General features: G+C 41.9%; 1 protein-coding gene across 1 annotated transcript; it reads right to left on the bottom strand.

Annotated features, from left to right (window-relative positions):
- Window positions 1–1,634: 1,634 nt before the first annotated feature.
- Window positions 1,635–4,356, bottom strand: LOC122488462 (olfactory receptor-like protein OLF3). The gene has a single exon (XM_043589797.1). The coding sequence runs from the start codon at window positions 2,724–2,726 to the stop codon at window positions 1,773–1,775; it is 954 nt and encodes a 317-aa protein (XP_043445732.1). The 5' UTR covers window positions 2,727–4,356; the 3' UTR covers window positions 1,635–1,772.
- Window positions 4,357–18,191: the final 13,835 nt, after the last annotated feature.

The raw sequence follows: 18,191 nt of genomic DNA, 5'->3' as shown, positions 1-18,191 counted from the left end.
GCATCTCCACATACTTTCCTCCTTTGCGTGTCATGTGTATATTCATATTTTTGACTAATTTTCTTCTCCTTCAACTCTTTTCCTACTATTTTATATAGGGCTGCCCATGGTGGTAAATGTTACACTTTACTCCATGGTTTACATAATATTTAGACCAAGATAATGACATTTTAGAGGAGGTATGAGGTCCATGTAGGAATTGCAATCTGGGAGAAGATGTAATGTCTCTCTAAAATCTCTTTTAAATCATGTAACTTGGCTTGACTTTTCTCCTTCGTTCAGATTCCTCTAATGTCTCAATAGTACTGCTAGAGAGGTCAGCCAGCTGGTCCCCTGGCCTCTAAACTCTTCTTCTGCTGAATCATTGCCATGGCAATAATTCTAAAATGTAAATTTTATCAGGTCATATCCCTGCTTAAAAATATTTTCCAGCTCCACATTGCTATTGAGTAAATCTAAAATATAATATGGCATTCAATGCCCTCTGTGATCTGAACCTTCTTCACATGCCTGCTTCATCCTCACCATTTCCTCATCTTCTCTGTCCTGCAAGCACGGCTCCAGGGAATTTTTGAACTCTGTGCTCTTGTCAAGCTCTGTATTTTTCACTGGTTGCCCTCTGTTTGGGTTGTTATCATTTCAGTAACTTGTACTCACTTTCCTCATCTAAACAAGGAACATTTCTTGTCCTTTCATATAGGAAGACTTCTGGACTCACCCAAAGTCTTACTCTCCTTGACTATTCCACCTCATTAGTTTACGAAGACCAACTAGGGGTCCTGCCGTGTGGGGGAGGAGGAATGGGAGAAAGTGTTCAAAACAGAGACTAGAGGAAAACACTGCACAGGTATCCGGATTCAACAAATGCATATAAAGTTCTCTTATCTTTCATTGGCTTTGGCTGAGGAATCTGTCCTTTCTAAGATTGACTACATCTTTTATATTTATACATTATCTCAAATTTTGTGTGCTAATTCTATGGTTAAAGTCTAGGAAGAGAGTTAATACTTATTTCAGAAATGGGATGGTTTTAACATTTAAATGGCACCCTTGTATATGTAGTTAAACTCTTCTCTAACTGTATTAGGTGGTGCCCCAAATGTGGCGTATCCTTGGCCCGTAGTAGCCTCATCTAAACACCTTTAGTTATATTCCTATCACTGCAAAACAAGACCTTCAGTTGATGCTCCTCCACTGAGGTACCTTCATCAGGCAGACGAGATGCTGTGAGTACATGTAGCAGGTCCAGCACAACATCTGAACAGCCTTGAGAGCATCTCTCTCTTCAGAACAACAACTCACACAATTACTGAATGTAGATACAAATGCTGCTCAGTAATTTGAGTCTAAAATGTGAAAATGCTCTTGTTACCAATGAAAACACAATAACTTTATATAAAATTTGAATGAATAAGAACCAATGGTCCAAAGTAAGATTCATGAATAGGTCCACAATTACAAACAGTCTGACACATCAAAACAGCAAACTGTACTTTTTGTTCATTACTGCTAGGACATATGAATGGAGATTGAGTAAGGGTGGGAAGTTCCATTACCACAGTGCTTAACTCCACTGAACATGATGTTGTGACATAAACATACACCCACAGCCCACACCCCAACCCACCCTCCAGCCTCCTGCCCAGCATCACCAGTACATGTGTCAGCATCCCCTTCCTGGTTGCCAGGGCAATGCAGGTGATGCCTGCCATATCTAGTTAAGTGAAAGAATTCACAGGCAAAGCTCTTCTCTAGCTAATGCTCAGGATTCATCAAGTTGCCAGTTTTGACATTAATTCAGATAACTGCCCTAGTAGTTTCTGCCAGGCCCCCTTCACCTCCTTATTCCTTATGCTATAAATCATGGGATTCAGCACGGGCATCAAAATGGCATAGAAGACAGAAATCAACTTCTCCTGAAGGATAGAAGGACTGGAGCGGGGCTGGATGTAGGTGAAAATGGTCATGCCATAGCACAGTACGACCACTGTGAGGTGAGACGCACAGGTGTGGAAAGCTTTCTTTCTTCCCTCTGTGGACTGGATCTTCAGGATGGTGGAGATGATCTGAGTGTAGGACAAGAGGACCAGGCAGAAGGGTGTCATCAGCAAGACAATGCTAGAAACCATGATTGCGATCTCATTGGAGGAGGTGTCCACACAGGCCAGTCTGACCACAGCTAGGAGTTCACAGGATATGTGATCAATATACTTGTTTGCGCACATGGGCAGCTGAAAGGTGATGATGGTCTGCATGAGAGAGTTGAGAGAACCACTGACCCAGGATGTGATGGCCAACCTAGTACAGAGCCCTCCATGCATGATGACTGAGTATCGCAGGGGGTCGCACACAGCCACATAGCGGTCGTAGGCCATCACTGCCAGTAGGACAAACTCAATCCCACCCAAGCCCAAGGAGAAAAATAACTGGGCTGCACAGCTCACAAATGGGATTGCTTTATGTTCTGCAAGAAAATGTGCCAGCATCTGAGGAACAATACTTGTGGCATAAGAGACATCAACAAGGGAGAGGTTGGTGAGAAAGAAGTACATGGGAGTGTGGAGTCGGCTGTCCAGTCTGATCAGAAGGACAATGAGGAAGTTCCCCAGCACTGTCACCAAGTACATGATCAAGAAGAGGACAAAGAGGGAGACCCGTGTGTCCCAGTCACTGGACAGGCCGAGGAGAATAAACTCTCTCACCCATGTCTGGTTATTTGTTTCCATTAAAAAATGTGAAGATTATTAGTCTGCAGAGAATCAGAGAGAACAGAAACTGTTGAATGAAAGAACCATAAGAATAACTTATTCTTAAAAGAATGCAATCCTAATGATATGCCATAGCTAGATATGTTCAATCATATGGGCCAAGTTGATAGACTTGATCCCCTGTATCTACTCTACATAAGAGAGGAAACATAAGGATGTGATGTGGTCTCAGGGAGTCAAGTAAAGTCTGGAGAGAAAGCAGTGCAATTCTGGAAGTTCTATATCTCTCCAGTTTACCCAAGTTTCCAGGGCAGGGGAGAACTGTAGATGACCATGGGAAGTAAAATAAGCAATGATGGTAAGCATGGGTCAACATTCAAGCACAACCCTACATGTATCTGGTGCACAAAACATGATGAAATGTATAAATAAATTACCAAAGAAAAAAGATTTGGAAGAGGCAGATACAGTCTGCAAATAAGGCTGGCATCATGGAAAAATCTGGAATTAAAGAACTTGAATATGAAACCTGTTTTCATGACTTACCAGATATAAGATTGAGTTAGGCATTTAAACTCTTACATACAAATGGGCAATGTTGTGTAACTTACAAGTATGTTTAAGCATAAGTGTGGATAACTATGGGGAAAGTACTTCATAACCTCTCCCTGGGAGTAGTGCAATACTCTGTTTATCAGTATAAGTTGTAGCAGGAGCGCCATGCTGGAGAAACAGAGTAACAAGTGCTGTGCTCGCCTCTTCTGGCCTATCCACGATTTCAGACAAAAGAGGAAGCAACACCTTTAGTAGACTGAAATCTACCAGGTGGGAAAATATGGGTCTTTTGAGAATTTGATGTCTTTGGTCTTTGGAAGGAGAAGAGTGGTCATTGTATCTTATTCTTTACTTTTATTTTGCTACCCTTTGTTTCCCACTTGTTCTGACTTAGTCTTCCTATTTTTCTACAACTCTGGCCCTTGTGTATGGTCTCAGTAAAAAGGACAGTATGGAAATGGTTGCTTTAGCTTTCTAGTATAAAAAGAGGGAGAGAAAACAAATCTGTTAACTTTAGGTGACTCTTTAGCAGATCTGCATAGGAAGTAGACATTTGTTTTTGATTAATTTGGCAAATATCTCTAAGTGCCATCTTGGCCAGATGCTGGGAATTCAAGGGCAGTATTATACTTCCTTGTGCTCCGAATGCTCAAGGGGAAGAAACAGACACAGAACAGATTGTCATTTCCATCACTGTACCCCTGTTGCATGTGCGAGCTGCCTGGACATCAACCCAGCCCATGACTCACTCTGCTCCTCTCACCCACCCCACACAGCTCTCTACTACAGCCCTTGTCTTGTGACAAATGATTGACAGTGCTGGATCCTAGAGAAAGTGGGACCTGTAGAGCCCGGAAATTTTTGCCTTAAATCTGTTCTCTTCTGCTTCCTGAAGGCTAGAACAAGCTACTGACTTCTCTTAGCTTTACATTTCTTAATTTGTAAAATGTGGGGAAATTTTGGCCAACTGAAAGGATCATTGGTGAACTCAAATGTTTGGAAGATCTACGGTCAGTCCAATAGTGACTGGATAGGCAAGGGCCCAGCAGTCAATGAGGACAGTTGGTCGACCTTTCATTTCACATTGATCACATTTGGGCTCTAATTCCCCTTTCTACCAACCAGGGTTTCTCTTATTTCTGGTTAATTCCTTTTCCCTCATTATAAAAACCCAATTTTGGGGGAGCCTTGGTGGCTCAGTTGGGTGGGTGTCCGACTTCGGCTCAGGTCATGATCTCACAGCTCATGAGATCGAGCCCCGTGTCGGGCTCTGTGCTGACAGCTCAGAGCCTGGAGCCTGCTTCAGATTCTGTGTCTCCCTCCCTCTCTCTCTCTACCCTCCTCCACTCATGCTCTGTCTCTCTCTGTCTCAAAAATAAATAAACATTAAACAATTTAAAAAATTTTGGGGGAGAGACTCTGTGCTACATAATTACCATTCTGATTCTTCCTTTCACATCCAGAGTTCTGAAATGATTGGTGTCTAATTGCAGGGTTTATTTCCTCATAACATTCATCCTTTAAGCCATGGAAATCTGGCTTCCATCTTCACTAATCCATAGATATTGCCCTCTTGAAGGGCACTCATAGCTTTCTTTTTTTTTTTTTTTTAAATTTAATTTAGTTAACATGCAATGTAGTCTTGGTTTCAGGACTGGAACTCATGGCTTTCTAATCATCAGATTGATGGAATTTATTCTACGTTACTTCTTTATTGTTTAAATAATTGAACTATTTGTTCCTTCACACTCTCAACTCTGTGATGCTCTTCTGTCCTGATTTTCTCCCCATCTAACATTTTTGTCTGTAGTCTTGGATACCTATTTTAAATTCTCCTGCTGCATTACCGTGAGAATCTTCCAAGATTATGTGCACAGAATGTGTGCTTTTCTTTCTACAGCTCGTCCTTGGAGGACTCGTCTAAAACTATAATCATTGTTTTCAACTCAGGATCTTCCAACTCAAGCCCACGATGATCTCCTAGACATCTCTGCAAAGTCCAGATGCTTCTCCAACAGCTTAATGAATGATTCCTAAATATCCCACCAATGATTCAGCTCATCTCTCCACAAGCTGTACACCATCCAAACTCCTTTATCTCAAGCAATACACTACAATTCTCTCTCTCCCAGGACATCATGTTTAGTTTTTTCTTCTTCCTTACACCCCACAGAACAAATCCTCTTCTTTCATTCTGTATTTATGAATCCCTCACCTCTCCCTTGGACTTCATTCACACTGATAAAATACCACCACTCTGTTATCACCCTCCATCCGGTAAGCACAAAACTTCCTTTTGAATCTCACTGATCCAGCCTGCACCCAGTCCTGCTAATACTTAAATAATTTTCATGGCTACATCAGCTAATGACTTTTAACTCGTCAAACAGCATATATATTTCTCAAGTCTGTTGCCTTTGTTTTTAAGATTTTAAAATTTAATTAATTGATATCCAAATATGTTTGCTTTCTACAATGATAGAGTCCATTTTCAGACAGCTGATAGATTAAGAAAATAGAAATAGCATCTGTATTAATTCCTTTTGTGTGGAAATTATCCTTTTTGTGCCTATTTTGGATGTAATTGCTCTAAATGGAATTTTTAAAACATAAATTACTTGACCTTATTGTGAACTTCAAAATAGGTCACGTAACAAAAAACTGAGACTCCTACAGATGGAGGAAGGATCAGGAATGACACTGAAATTATAGGGAAGATCGTGTCTGAAGCATGGACGCAGATGTCAACTCCTCATTGTTAAAATAGGACTCTGATCTGGTTAAAGTACCTCCAGGTGCCTTCCCCCATTATCCAGTTATTAACATAAGCAGTGAATAGAAGCAAAATATTTTCTCTATATGACAAAGACATGCAAACAAAAAACAAATTTTCAGATTCCCAATACAACACATTTTATCTAACTTAGTATAACAAACTAGAAAGCTCAACTTTAACCACTTATGTAGGTTTTTTAACTTAAGTACAGGAAATTAGTCCATTTCCCTGAAATCTACATGACCTTGTGTGTTGGGGAGCTAAACAATCTTGGGTGGGACTAATGAAAGTCCCAAATGCAAAAGCAGAACACACGAAGGTAAGTCCCACAACCTGCAGATATGTTTCTTTCGTGCTGCTCAAAATCACTCAGGGCCATACCTTCATCAAGTCAAACTGTCCACAGAAATGACACACTCATTTAGAGAGAGATTTCTCTGACTTGTGACCGAAGAGTTGGTTGATGTCAGCACTGAGAGCATCCATCCTGAGCAGGAATATTTGCATCATCCTGACATATGGAAACAGAGAATCCCTGGGTGGCTTGGGTGGCTGGTATCTCCAAGACTGGTTTCGTCTCCTGAAAGAACAGTTACTTTATTCTCTTTGTGGTCCTGTGAACTTCTTCTAGCCTGATTTGGTTAACCTGACTTTTCACTTAATCAGAGTCCAATCCTTGAAACTCAGTTTCTCAAACATATGCAAACCTGACACACACTTGGTGACATATTTTATTATGGTCTCATGTAAATTCTTCTCTTCTTGCTACTTCTTGTTCCCTGTAGCTAAGACTAGTGTTTTCATGACAATATAATTCCCTCCGTCCGGCAAGTCTCCACAGTGCAATCCCCACGGCCAACGCCAGAAAAACCAACCCTGGGATGAATTAGGACACCTGAATCTTGCCTCCAGTTCATTCTCTGAGTGTCAAGGGTCTTTGAATAAGCCCTTAATTGCCTTACATCTTCATCTGTTACTAAAAAAGAAAATCATAATATTGTGAGAATCAAGCTCTCCAGAAATAATTGAGATAGGAGGATATAAGGCAATTGATAATATATCTTTTCTTGTCTGGAAATGTAATATATTAATATTACCACCACCTGCTAGTCACTATCAATACCTAACAAAAGACTCCATACTTGTGAGCTTCTTTCCTAAGTGTCTCTCTCTATGTCAGGACTAAGCTTTGGGATGGAGAAGCCTATTGTACAATTATACCCAAGGCTCATGTTCCTGCAAAGCACAGCTACTTTACCACATTTGCTACAATACTTGAGAAGATTTCACCAGCCATGTTTCATGTCCCTGATCCAAGTTCCTAACAAGTCACTTCATTTCTGTCTCTGTCTCTGTCTCTGTCTCTGTCTCTGTCTCTGTCCCTGCTAAGGCCACACTCCCACAGGCTGCAGAAGCCTCTCAGATGGTAATCAGTGCTGACAAACGAGATGTGTCTGTTTTCCTCTAGGTTGAAGCTGCTCAAGAGCTCTCCCTCCAGCTAGGGATGGACCATAGTGAAGAGACATCCCAAATTCCTCGGGCCCCAGTACTCCTCAGTCACCAGGGACCAGTTGCCATTGCGAGGGACACTACTGGGAGGACGTTGACAAGGGCTCAGCAACAGCTCACACACACAGACCTAATGAGCTTTGGCAGCAGCTGCATTGGCAGGGGAGGCTGACCCAACCCCCCAGGAGCTTCCTGCATGACAATGCTAATGGCTGCCACCACTCCCAATGCACAGGCCAGGACCTCCCTGCTGCCCTTCTCCCTGTGGAAGGCTCTCCTCCATCCCTCTGCCTCTCACATCTTCGTTACAGCCTTAGGCCAGAGAAGCCAGCTTGCTGAGCTTGGATGATGTGCTCCTGGAGCCCAAACCAGACCTTAGCCTTCAAGGCCCCAATCTAGGAAGCCGTGACTGGAGCTGCATGTAAATCTGGTGGAAGCACCAATTCTGCCCTTTTGGTTCCAGATGCCCCTACATCTCCTTCTGGAGACAGGAGAGATGTGCTTCCCTCCCCTGATGTATATGCAGAGTCCAGCGGGCTTCTGTGAGCATTGCCAGTGTGGTGGACATTCTAGCACATCCTCGTGGTATTATCTAAGCTCCAAAATTAACAGCCTCACATAGACAGATTTAAAATCTACATGTACAAACAAACTGATTAAGGAAGTATTAGCAACTACTGAAAAAAATAAAAAAGAATTAAGATCATCCAAGATCTTTAACACAGAAGGGTGAACCTTCTAACCCTCTTCAAACTTTTTTTCAGGTTTATAAACACATAATTGACAAACAAAATTGCAAAATATTTAAAGTGCACAACATGATGATTTCATATGTGTGTACATTGTGGAAGGATTGAAATTTTATTTTTAATTAGACATTGTAGTTTAAGATCATGTGGATATACATGCTGTTGTAACAAATAACACATAAATATCCTTTTGCCCAGTGTCCCCCATGGTAAGTAATACCCTGCAAAGTTATACTGCCTTGCCATCAGATAACATAATATGTAACAGGATGGAATTAAATAAATATTAAATTATAATCATATGATATATGAGGTGATATTATAATATCACAAGATATTGGCATTGATGCAGTCAAGGGACAGAATGTTCCATCAGCACAAGAATCCTCCATGTGGTCCTTTCATAGCCACACCCACTTCTGTGCAGCCCCTACATCTTCTTACCCTCTCCTGGACCTCTGGTAATCACTAGCTGTTCTCCATATCTATAATTTTGGCAGTTCAAGAATTACATATAAACGGAATCATATAGTATATCCTTTCTATGACTGGCTTTTCACTCAGCATAATTCTCTGGAGATTCACCCGGGTTTTATCTGTCAATTATTCATTCCTTTTCGGTGTCGATGGGCATTCTATTGTGTATGCGTACCACCTTTTACTTAATCACCCACATTCTGAAGGACATCCAGAATGTTTCTGGATGGTATTATTATAAATAAAGTTGTAAACACTCACGTGTAGGTTTTCATGTGAGAATGAGCGTTCGTTTCATTAGGATAGATGGCCAACAGTAAAATGACTACTCATAGGATGGTACAGATCAAACTAACATATACACGAATGGAATCCCAGAAGAATAGAAATAAAAGAAGAAAGAATAAATATCTGAAAAGATAATGACAGGAGACCTTTCCATAAGTAATGAAATCCACCAAAGCACAGATGAGTTCAGAGAACAGTAAGGAGGATAACTAGAAAAACAAGCAAACAAATAAAAACAACTAGAGATATCATATTCCAACTGCTTTAAAGAAAAAAGGTGAAAATCTTGGAAGTAATGAGAAAAACAGACGTGTGAAGAAAAACAAAGATATGAATTAAAAAACTTCTCTTTAGGGGCGCCTGGGTGGCGCAGTCGGTTAAGCGTCCGACTTCAGCCAGGTCACGATCTCGCGGTCCGTGAGTTCGAGCCCCGCGTCAGGCTCTGGGCTGATGGCCCGGAGCCTGGAGCCTGTTTCCGATTCTGTGTCTCCCTCTCTCTCTCTGTTCCTCCCCCGTTCATGCTCTGTCTCTCTCTGTCCCAAAAATAAAATAAACGTTGAAAAAAAAAAATTTAAAAAAAAAAAAAAACTTCTCTTTAAAACTATGGAGCCTGGGTGGCTCAGTCAGTTAAGTGTCCGACTTCAGCTCAGGTCATGATCTTGCGGTTCCTGAGTTTGAGCCCAGCATCGGGCTCGCTGCTGTCAGCCCCTATCCCACTTCAGATCCTCAGTCTCCTCCTCTCTCTGCCCCTCTATCCCCTCTCTCTCAAAAATGAATAAACATTTAAAATAAAAAAGAAATAAAGAAAAAAAATTGTTTTAAACGATGCACGCTGGGGGTGCCTGCGTGGTGCCTAGGTGGTGAAGCAAGTGGCTCTTGATGTAGGGGTTGTGAGTTGGAGCCCCCAGTTGGGTGCAGAGGCTACTTAAGATAAAATCTTAAAGGATACAAAAAACAAACAAAAAACAAAAACAAAAACAAAAACGATGCAGCCTGGAAGGCAATGGAGTGACAATTATAAAGTGCTGCTAAAAAAGAGAAATTGTCAAGTCAAATTTCTATGCCCAGAGAAAATATCTTCCAAAGATGAAGGAGAAAGAGGAGTTCACCAGACAAACAAGCAATGAAAAAAAAATAGAATTTATTGCCGGAAAATCCACACTCCAAAAAATGTTCATGGAGGTTTTTCAGGCAAAGGGAACATGACGCCAGGCAGAATCTGGATACACACAAAGATGTGAAAAGTGCTAGAAATGGTAAAATTGAAGATAAACATAAAACTTAATTTTTTAAAGATTTAATAGACTACAAGATAATAGTCTAAAGCATAGGCTACTTTTCGTCATCTCTTAAGAAGGACCCAGCATGTGGTCCAGAGCCTCAACAGACCAGACCACAGAATGTAATCCAGTCAGGGGATTCAATTGCTTCTAATTTGGTTTTCTTTCCATTTGGTTTGCTCTTGGATCCAGGAAATACGAAGTACAAAGAATATTTTTAAAAAATGTTTTAATGTTTTTTATTATTGAGAGAGAGAGACAGAGCATGAGCAGGGAAGGGGCAGAGAGAGGGGGAGACACAGAATCCAAAGCAGGCTCCAGGCTCTGAGCTGTCAGCACAGAGCCCAACGCGGGGCTCAAATTCACAAACCACGAGATCATGACCTGAGCTGAACTCGGATGCTCAACCAACTGAGCCACCCAGGCACCCCCTCCCCTTAAAAAAATTTTTTTTTAATGTTTCAAAGTACAAAGAATATTTTTAAAAATCAGGATGCAATTGAAAGAAAAGTAATAATTGGAACATTTAGCGGATAATTGATGATATTAAGGAATTAGTTTTAAATTGAATTAAATGTAATAGTATTCCGGTTATAAATTTAACAATTTCTATCTCTTAGAAGTGCACAGTGAAATAATCGTTTCAGGATAATTGAGGGAAGGGGAAATGGTGAGGCTATATATAAAACAAGACTGGCCATGATTTGATCATTTGGACGTTGAGCACTGGATGCATGAGATTTCCTCCTCTTCTGTAGGATTTTGTAATTTTATATGAGAAATGTTTTTTAATTCTACCAAAAGCTGATCGTTTTAATGTATAAAATAATGAGGCAGCTCCCTCCATGTTAACCACAACACGGTTTCCATGATATGTTGTACAGGAAAGAAAGCAAGACACAAAGTAGCTTGTCTGGAATAATTACCAGTTAGGTTTAAGGTCTAAACATACACAAATATGTTCTGTGTTTGCCTTTAGAGAAGACTGCACTCGTGTGAAGAGATTTACAGTTTGTAACACATGCTTTGGTACCGTTGGGAAAGTTTTGCCAGGCACAAAAGAAAGTAATATGTTTTAAAAATCAATTTTCAGAGCACCTGGGTGGCTCAGTCGGTTAAGCGTCTGACTCTCGATCTCAGCTCAGGTCTGGATCTCAGGGTTGTGAGTTCAAACCCCTCACTGGGCTCCACACTGGGCATGGAGCCTACTTTCAAAAAACACTAAAATTAAAATTAGAAAAATCAATTTTCAAAATCTTCTCTTTGTCCCCACCAGCACTATGGACTTAAGGATGTTTCTTAACCTCTCTGTGCTTCCAGTGCCTCTGCTATGGAAAGGGACTAATAAAAGTGCTTTCCCCCAAGGGTAACACTGAAAATAAATTAGTTAACTTGTGAAAAGTGCTTCCTGTCTTGCCTTGTAAGAACTCGATCTCACAATTTTACTTGTATTGTTGAGAAAAAGAAGTAAGGAAATGGTCTAATGCTTGAGGACTCACAAGTCTCAACATGTAACATATTACTCAGAATGATCTGTTCAAGAGTCCAGGTGTCTCCCACTGAGAAACAACAGCTTGTGTTTGTCATATATGCTCTAACCCAGGGGCTCTCAACCGAAGGGGAATTTTGTCTTCCAGGGGACGTTTAGTTTTCTAGTGGGTAGAGGCCAAGGATGCTACTGAAAACCCTACATTGGACAGTCTCCTATGACAAAGTACGGACATTGGACAGTCTCCTGTGGCAAAGTATGGACATTGGACAGTCTCCTATGGCAAAGTATAATACATCCCCAAACATCAACAGCATCACGACCAGGAAACTGCTCTAACCTATGACCAGCATCTGGTGCTGTTTCTTCCAGACAGCAGAGCAGTCACATCCAGGTTCCAAAAGGTTAAGTTTGAGAGGAGCTTTTTTCATGGTTGCCTGTCATATCAAAAATCACTTAAGTGCATCATTTTAAGATTAAGAATCTACCAAAATCCTTTATTTGCCTTTATATGCACAAATAGCTAAACCAAGATTTTTTTGATTAAAAGATATATGTGTTCATAGATGTTCTCAGATTACGCACATTAATTTAAGCGCCACTATTCACGGTGACCAATTATCCTAAAGGCCTACAGAGATGAAATGTTGGGGTCCACAAGAGAAACAAGGCAACCTTGGGTAAGCAAATGTTCCCAAAGGGCTTGTTTTACAGACAAACCTTAAGGATGTATTTGTGGTTACTCAATACTGAATCAGATTTTTATTCTCAAATATTTTTCAGTTCCCAACTTTTAAAATGAGTTTCCTCTTAATGGCTTTAGTGTAGCATTTCCTCTTCTGTTGCCCTGCATCTGACAGCTCTTTCCTCTCTCCTGTGGGTCCAGAATGTCCTTCGTAAGCATCTACTAAATTGGAATGCCTGCAGTCTCCAGGTGGCCCACTAGCATTTAATGGATTGGCGCTGGTTGAGAAAATGCCACCCTGAAAAAAATACAGTCTATGCAGTGAAGAGAAAACCGGAAATTTAACAGATAGACTCTGAGATACATCATATTATGTTCTCGCATACCTAAGGCCCACTCTCAACATTTCCGCTTTCTCAGAAGGAAGATTTGGATGACCCTTTGGGTGAAGGACAGAAACAAGTTCTGAAGCTGGCAGAACGGAGGGATCATGGGATGGGAGGTGCACAAAAGTCACACTGGGACCACACACCAGTCACACAAATGGGGCACAGCATCTTCACATATGCCCCTCCTTGCTGTTGCTGAGCGCATTTGTACTTTTCACCAATTTTCTTCTTCCACGTCCTTTCCCTTACCATTGTTTACAGGCTATGTTTATGGGGTCCTATTTTTTCACATTAGTACACAGGTAGCAGACTTTCCACGCAGGACTTTGACATTCTAGAGGAAGAATGGACTAAACATGGGAAGAAGGAAATACGTTGATTTGGGGCTGGGGCTGTCAAAGGTGTGAAACGTAAGCAATTATCTGTCATGATTTTTTTTAAACCAGCGTCTGAACCTTCCTTCTGTGTTTGGGGTATCCACCCTGAAAAGAGGCTAAAATGTTCCCAGCATCCCTTGCAGCAAGAACACCCAGGCTCTGTCACTCAGGTGCTTTCGTGCCAGATTTGGGACAAGGATTTGCAATCAAAAAAGGGAGGAATTGGGGCGCCAGGGTGGCGCAGTCGGTTAAGCGTCCGACTTCAGCCAGGTCACGATCTCGCCGTCCGGGAGTTCGAGCCCCGCGTCGGGCTCTGGGCTGATGGCTCAGAGCCTGGAGCCTGTTTCCGATTCTGTGTCTCCCTCTCTCTCTGCCCCTCGCCCGTTCATGCTCTGTCTCTCTCTGTCCCAAAAATAAATAAACGTTGAAAAAAAATTAAAAAAAAAAAAAAAGGGAGGAACTGCCCAGAATTAAATGTTCTGAGGCCGGCACTTGAGGCAAAGCAAATCCAGTTTCTAGAATCAGCCGTGATTAACAGCGCACTAGGGATATCTCTGTCTGGGTCCAGGAAAGATTGTGGGATGTCTGCAAAGGACCAGTCTGCAGAATGATTTTTTTTCATTTTTCATGATGCGGTCAACTCTCCGCCTGATTTCGGAGATTTGGTGAGCTATTTAGTGCCTGTGTTTTCTGCTTACATTAGCCCGGCTTCTCCTCTGCTGCTTGCAACCAATCACTGTATGATCGTATTCGGAAACTTGGTAAATGATAGGAATAGTACAGTGAGTGGAGTTTTTTCTTCTTTCCACTTTTCTATTTCACTATCACAACAGAAGAAGGGGAAAAAATGGGCTTTCTTTTTTGTCTGTTCATCTGCTTTTTCTTTTGAAAGCTTGGCTCTGACTCTAACTACAGGGAGGAGACCCCCGAAGAATGGTGGCAAACATTAACTCTGGAAACTTCAAGGCACCAACCTCAACTCACTCTCCTATGGCGACCTGTTTGGCACCTAGATGACAGGTTTGCCCTATAAAAGGATGACTCATCACAGAGAATCAGGAAAAGCACTTCAAACTGTCTGTCAGCAATTGCCTCTCTGGACAGCTTTCAAAGCCCGCCATCTGTCCCCACCAGGGTCAATTTTCCTAGCTTAAGCATTTAGAGCTAATTGAAAAGATGTATTTGGTTTGCTTTTCTAGCTACCTTTATTCTCAGGAAAAATCTTTCGTATTTCCTTCTCTCTCAATCCTCTCAGGATTTTTGACCTACCAGAAACCCAGAGGGAAGCCTGTTAGGTTTGTAGAGGCATATGCCCTTCCTCACATCATGAAAGGAGCCTGACTACTTCTGTCCAGTTGTAAAGCCTTTTGGTTTTCTATTTCCTTTTTGAAGAAATGAGATGCAACTCCCTTCCTTTTATCATATGGAGTTTTCTGACTATCCCTGATGTAAAGTTCATGGGCATCTAAGAATACTTCTCAAAACCTTTGGCATTAGTAACCAACAACTTCTTTTTTTAATTTTCTTTTAATCTTTATTTATTTTTGAGAGAGAGACAGAGTGTGAGCAGGGGAGAAGCAGAGAGAGGGAGACACAGAATCCGAAGCAGGCTCCAGGCCCTGAGCTGTCAGCACAGAGCCGACGCGGAGTTCGAACTCACGAACCATGAGATCATGACCTGAGCGGAAGTCAGACGCTCAACTGACTGAGCCACCCAGATGCCCCAGTAACCAACAACTTCTGCAAATTCTTTACGACAGTGCTTCCATGAGTGATCTGTCTAAAAGTCTGAATCCCTCCAAAAGCGAAACATTTTAGCATAACATTCTAATACTATTTAAAAATATTTTTTTAAATTTTATTTTAGAGAGATAGAGACAGAGACAGAGCGCGAGTTGGGGAGGGCAGGGGGGCGGTGGGAGACACAGAATCTAAAGCAGGCTCCAGGCTCTGAGCTGTCAGCACAGAGCCTGAGGTGGGGCTGGAATCCATGACCTGGGAGGTCATGACCTGAGCTGAAGTCAGACGCTTGACCTGCTGGGCCACCCGCGTGCCTCTCAAATACTATTTTTTAATGAGCAGATTCAGTTTTAGCTCCCCAAATCTTCTAAGAACAGAAACTCCCAGAAGTGCATCTATAAACCTTAAGTTGATGATCTAGCACAATTACAGTCAGCAAAATGACCATAATATGCAAAATGCACATACATGGCATGGGCAGCAGGTCAGTTTTTCCTGAAAAATGGACCTGTGAGCTGATAGAGAAAATACAGGCAGCAGTTAATATGATGTATGTGGGGAGGGTGCCCTGGAGAGTGGGGAAGTGAACAAGACCTTGATTTCTGGGAAAGAGAAGCATCTCTGTACAGCTCCGGTGATGGGAGGTATCACAGAGCTGTGTGCTGCCAGAGGAGCCTGGATAGGTGGGTAAAATCAAAACTTAGAGGCCATAAAAAATTTTAGTCTCTCATGACCAAAAGGGAGCTGATTTAGGTGCCTGGCTGCAGTGTGGGGAAAGGGTTGTTGAATACAGGAATAGACATGGGGCCAACCGGGTCAGAGGTGAGGCCGCCCTGGGGAGAACCGACAGCAGGCTGAAGGAGGGCAAGGCAGTGGGAATGGAGACGAGGAAAGGAATCTGAAATCCAGGAGGTGAAACTGACGTTGCTTAACTGTGCATTGACTTGAAGCCTACGGCAAATTCTTTGACTGAGTTCCTGGTTCTTCTCTTGGATGGTTGTCCACACACACTGCCACCCTCATGACTTGACCTCATCTCCCTCTCTCTCTCAGTTCCTGCTATTCCCTGACCATGCTCAGCACTTTTCTACCTCAGATCTTTGTCTGGGCTGCTCTCTGGAGCAAGACCCTCTTCTCCAAATACCCATATGGCTCATTTCACATCTCCTTCAAAGTTCTGCCCAAATACTGTATTCTCACTGGGACAACCGAGACCTTCCTTCCCTCCACACAACTGATCTTCCTATTTTATATTTTCCTATAGACTAATCATCTTCGAACACCCCTAAAATGAATATATCCTTTTCTTATTATTGTGTTTATTATGTATCTTCCCAGTAGGGTATAATCACCACGAGGAAAAAGATTTTAGTCTGTTTCGCTCACTGATCTATCACCAGCTCCTAGAAAATGCATAGGATGCGTAAATGCACACTGAGTAGTTGATGAAGGAATGAATAAATAAAGGAAGAAGGAATATCTTAATTATCACAGTTGTCCTGGTGAGGAGACCCACCAAATACCAAAGAAATCTTTCTTTACCTTCATGTCTCATCTGAACTTTGCTTGGTATGCTTGTTTCCATGTTGCTGATTTTTATACATATCAAAACCAGGTGCCTATGTTTTCTGAATGAAAATAAAATGAACTCAAATTCTGCAGCTTGTCAAATCCACAGCTTGAGAAACGTGGAAATAAAGAACATCCTATAAAGAGAATTAAGGTCAAAATGTAAGTCCATTCATCAGTTAAGTCATCCAAACTATCACTTTAAATATGCATATGCTGGGGCGCCTGGGTGGCTTGGTCGGTTAAGCCTCTGACTTCCACTTCGGCTCAGGTCATGATCTCACGGGCCCGGCCCATGAGTTCGAGCCCCGCGTCAGGCTCTGTGCTGACCGCTCAGAGCCTGCAGCCTGTTTCAGATTCTGTGTCTCCCTCTCTCTCTGCCCCTCCCCTGTTCATGCCTGCCTCTCTCTGTCTCTCGTCTGTCTCTCTCTGTCTCAAAAATAAATAAACGTTGAAAAAAAAATTAAAATAAATAAATAAATAAATATGCATATGCTTAGGTACTACATTGCAATAACTACATCATCTTGGTTTTCATGGTCAAAAAGAAGACACATTTGAAAGTTGCAGCCTCTGGAATCTAGAAGATAAATATTGACCAAACTACTCGTCGTTTGCCTTTAACTGACTGTCTTGAACATTTTAACTGAATATGCTCAGTGACTTGAGAATTAATATTAGCTAAATACTTTCTGTCACTGTATATTATTACTTTTTTGTTTTTTTTTTAAGTTCATTTATTTATTTTGAGAGAGAAAGTGAAAGTGGGGGAGGAGCAGAGCGAGAGAGTGAGTCCCAAGCAGGATCTACACTGTCAGAGCAGAGCCCCACAAGGGGCTCGAACCCACAAACTGTGAGATCATGACCTGAGCCAAAGTCAGACACTTAATGGACTGAGCCACCCAGAACCCCTACCTCACTTTTTTTTAATTGAGACATAACTCTTATACAATAAAATGTATAGAATTGAGTGTTCAGAGCTGTGAGTTTTGACATATATGCCCTATACTCTCCCTCCATTTGGGCCTCGTGCCCCATTGTAGCCAATACACGCCCACAACAACAGCCAATTTCTGATCTTTATCCCCATAGATATTAGTCTTCCTATTCCTGCAATTCATTAAAATGGAATCTTCAGTAACTATTCTTTTGGGTCTCACTTAACTGCACTCATCACCTAACACAGATGTTTATTTTTAAAAGATGTTTCTTTCCTGTCTCTTCTCAATACTGCAGGGACTTGTGTTTGTTCAATGATGTATTCCTGGTACCCAGAGCAGGGACTTGCACATAGAAAGTGTACAGAATTGGGGCACCTGGGTGGCTCAGTCGGTTAGGCGTCCGACTTCAGCTCAGGTCATGATCTCACAGCTCATGAGTTTGAGCCCCGCGTCAGGTTCTGTGCTGACAGCTCGGAGCCTGGGGCCGGCTTCGGATTCTGTGTCTCCCTCTCTCTCTGCCCCTCCCCCACTTGTGCTCTGTCTCTCAAAAACGGATAAATGTAAAAAAAAAATTTTTTTTTAAAGAAAGTGTACAGAATTATAAGGATATGCCGTTCAGTTAGGGTGCATGTGGCTATAAAGGGGTAGCCTCAGGGGGG

The sequence above is a fragment of the Prionailurus bengalensis genome, chromosome A2, assembly GCF_016509475.1.
Source record: "Prionailurus bengalensis isolate Pbe53 chromosome A2, Fcat_Pben_1.1_paternal_pri, whole genome shotgun sequence".
Classification (NCBI taxonomy): domain Eukaryota; kingdom Metazoa; phylum Chordata; class Mammalia; order Carnivora; family Felidae; genus Prionailurus; species Prionailurus bengalensis.
This window is presented reverse-complemented; position numbering and strand designations above follow the sequence as displayed.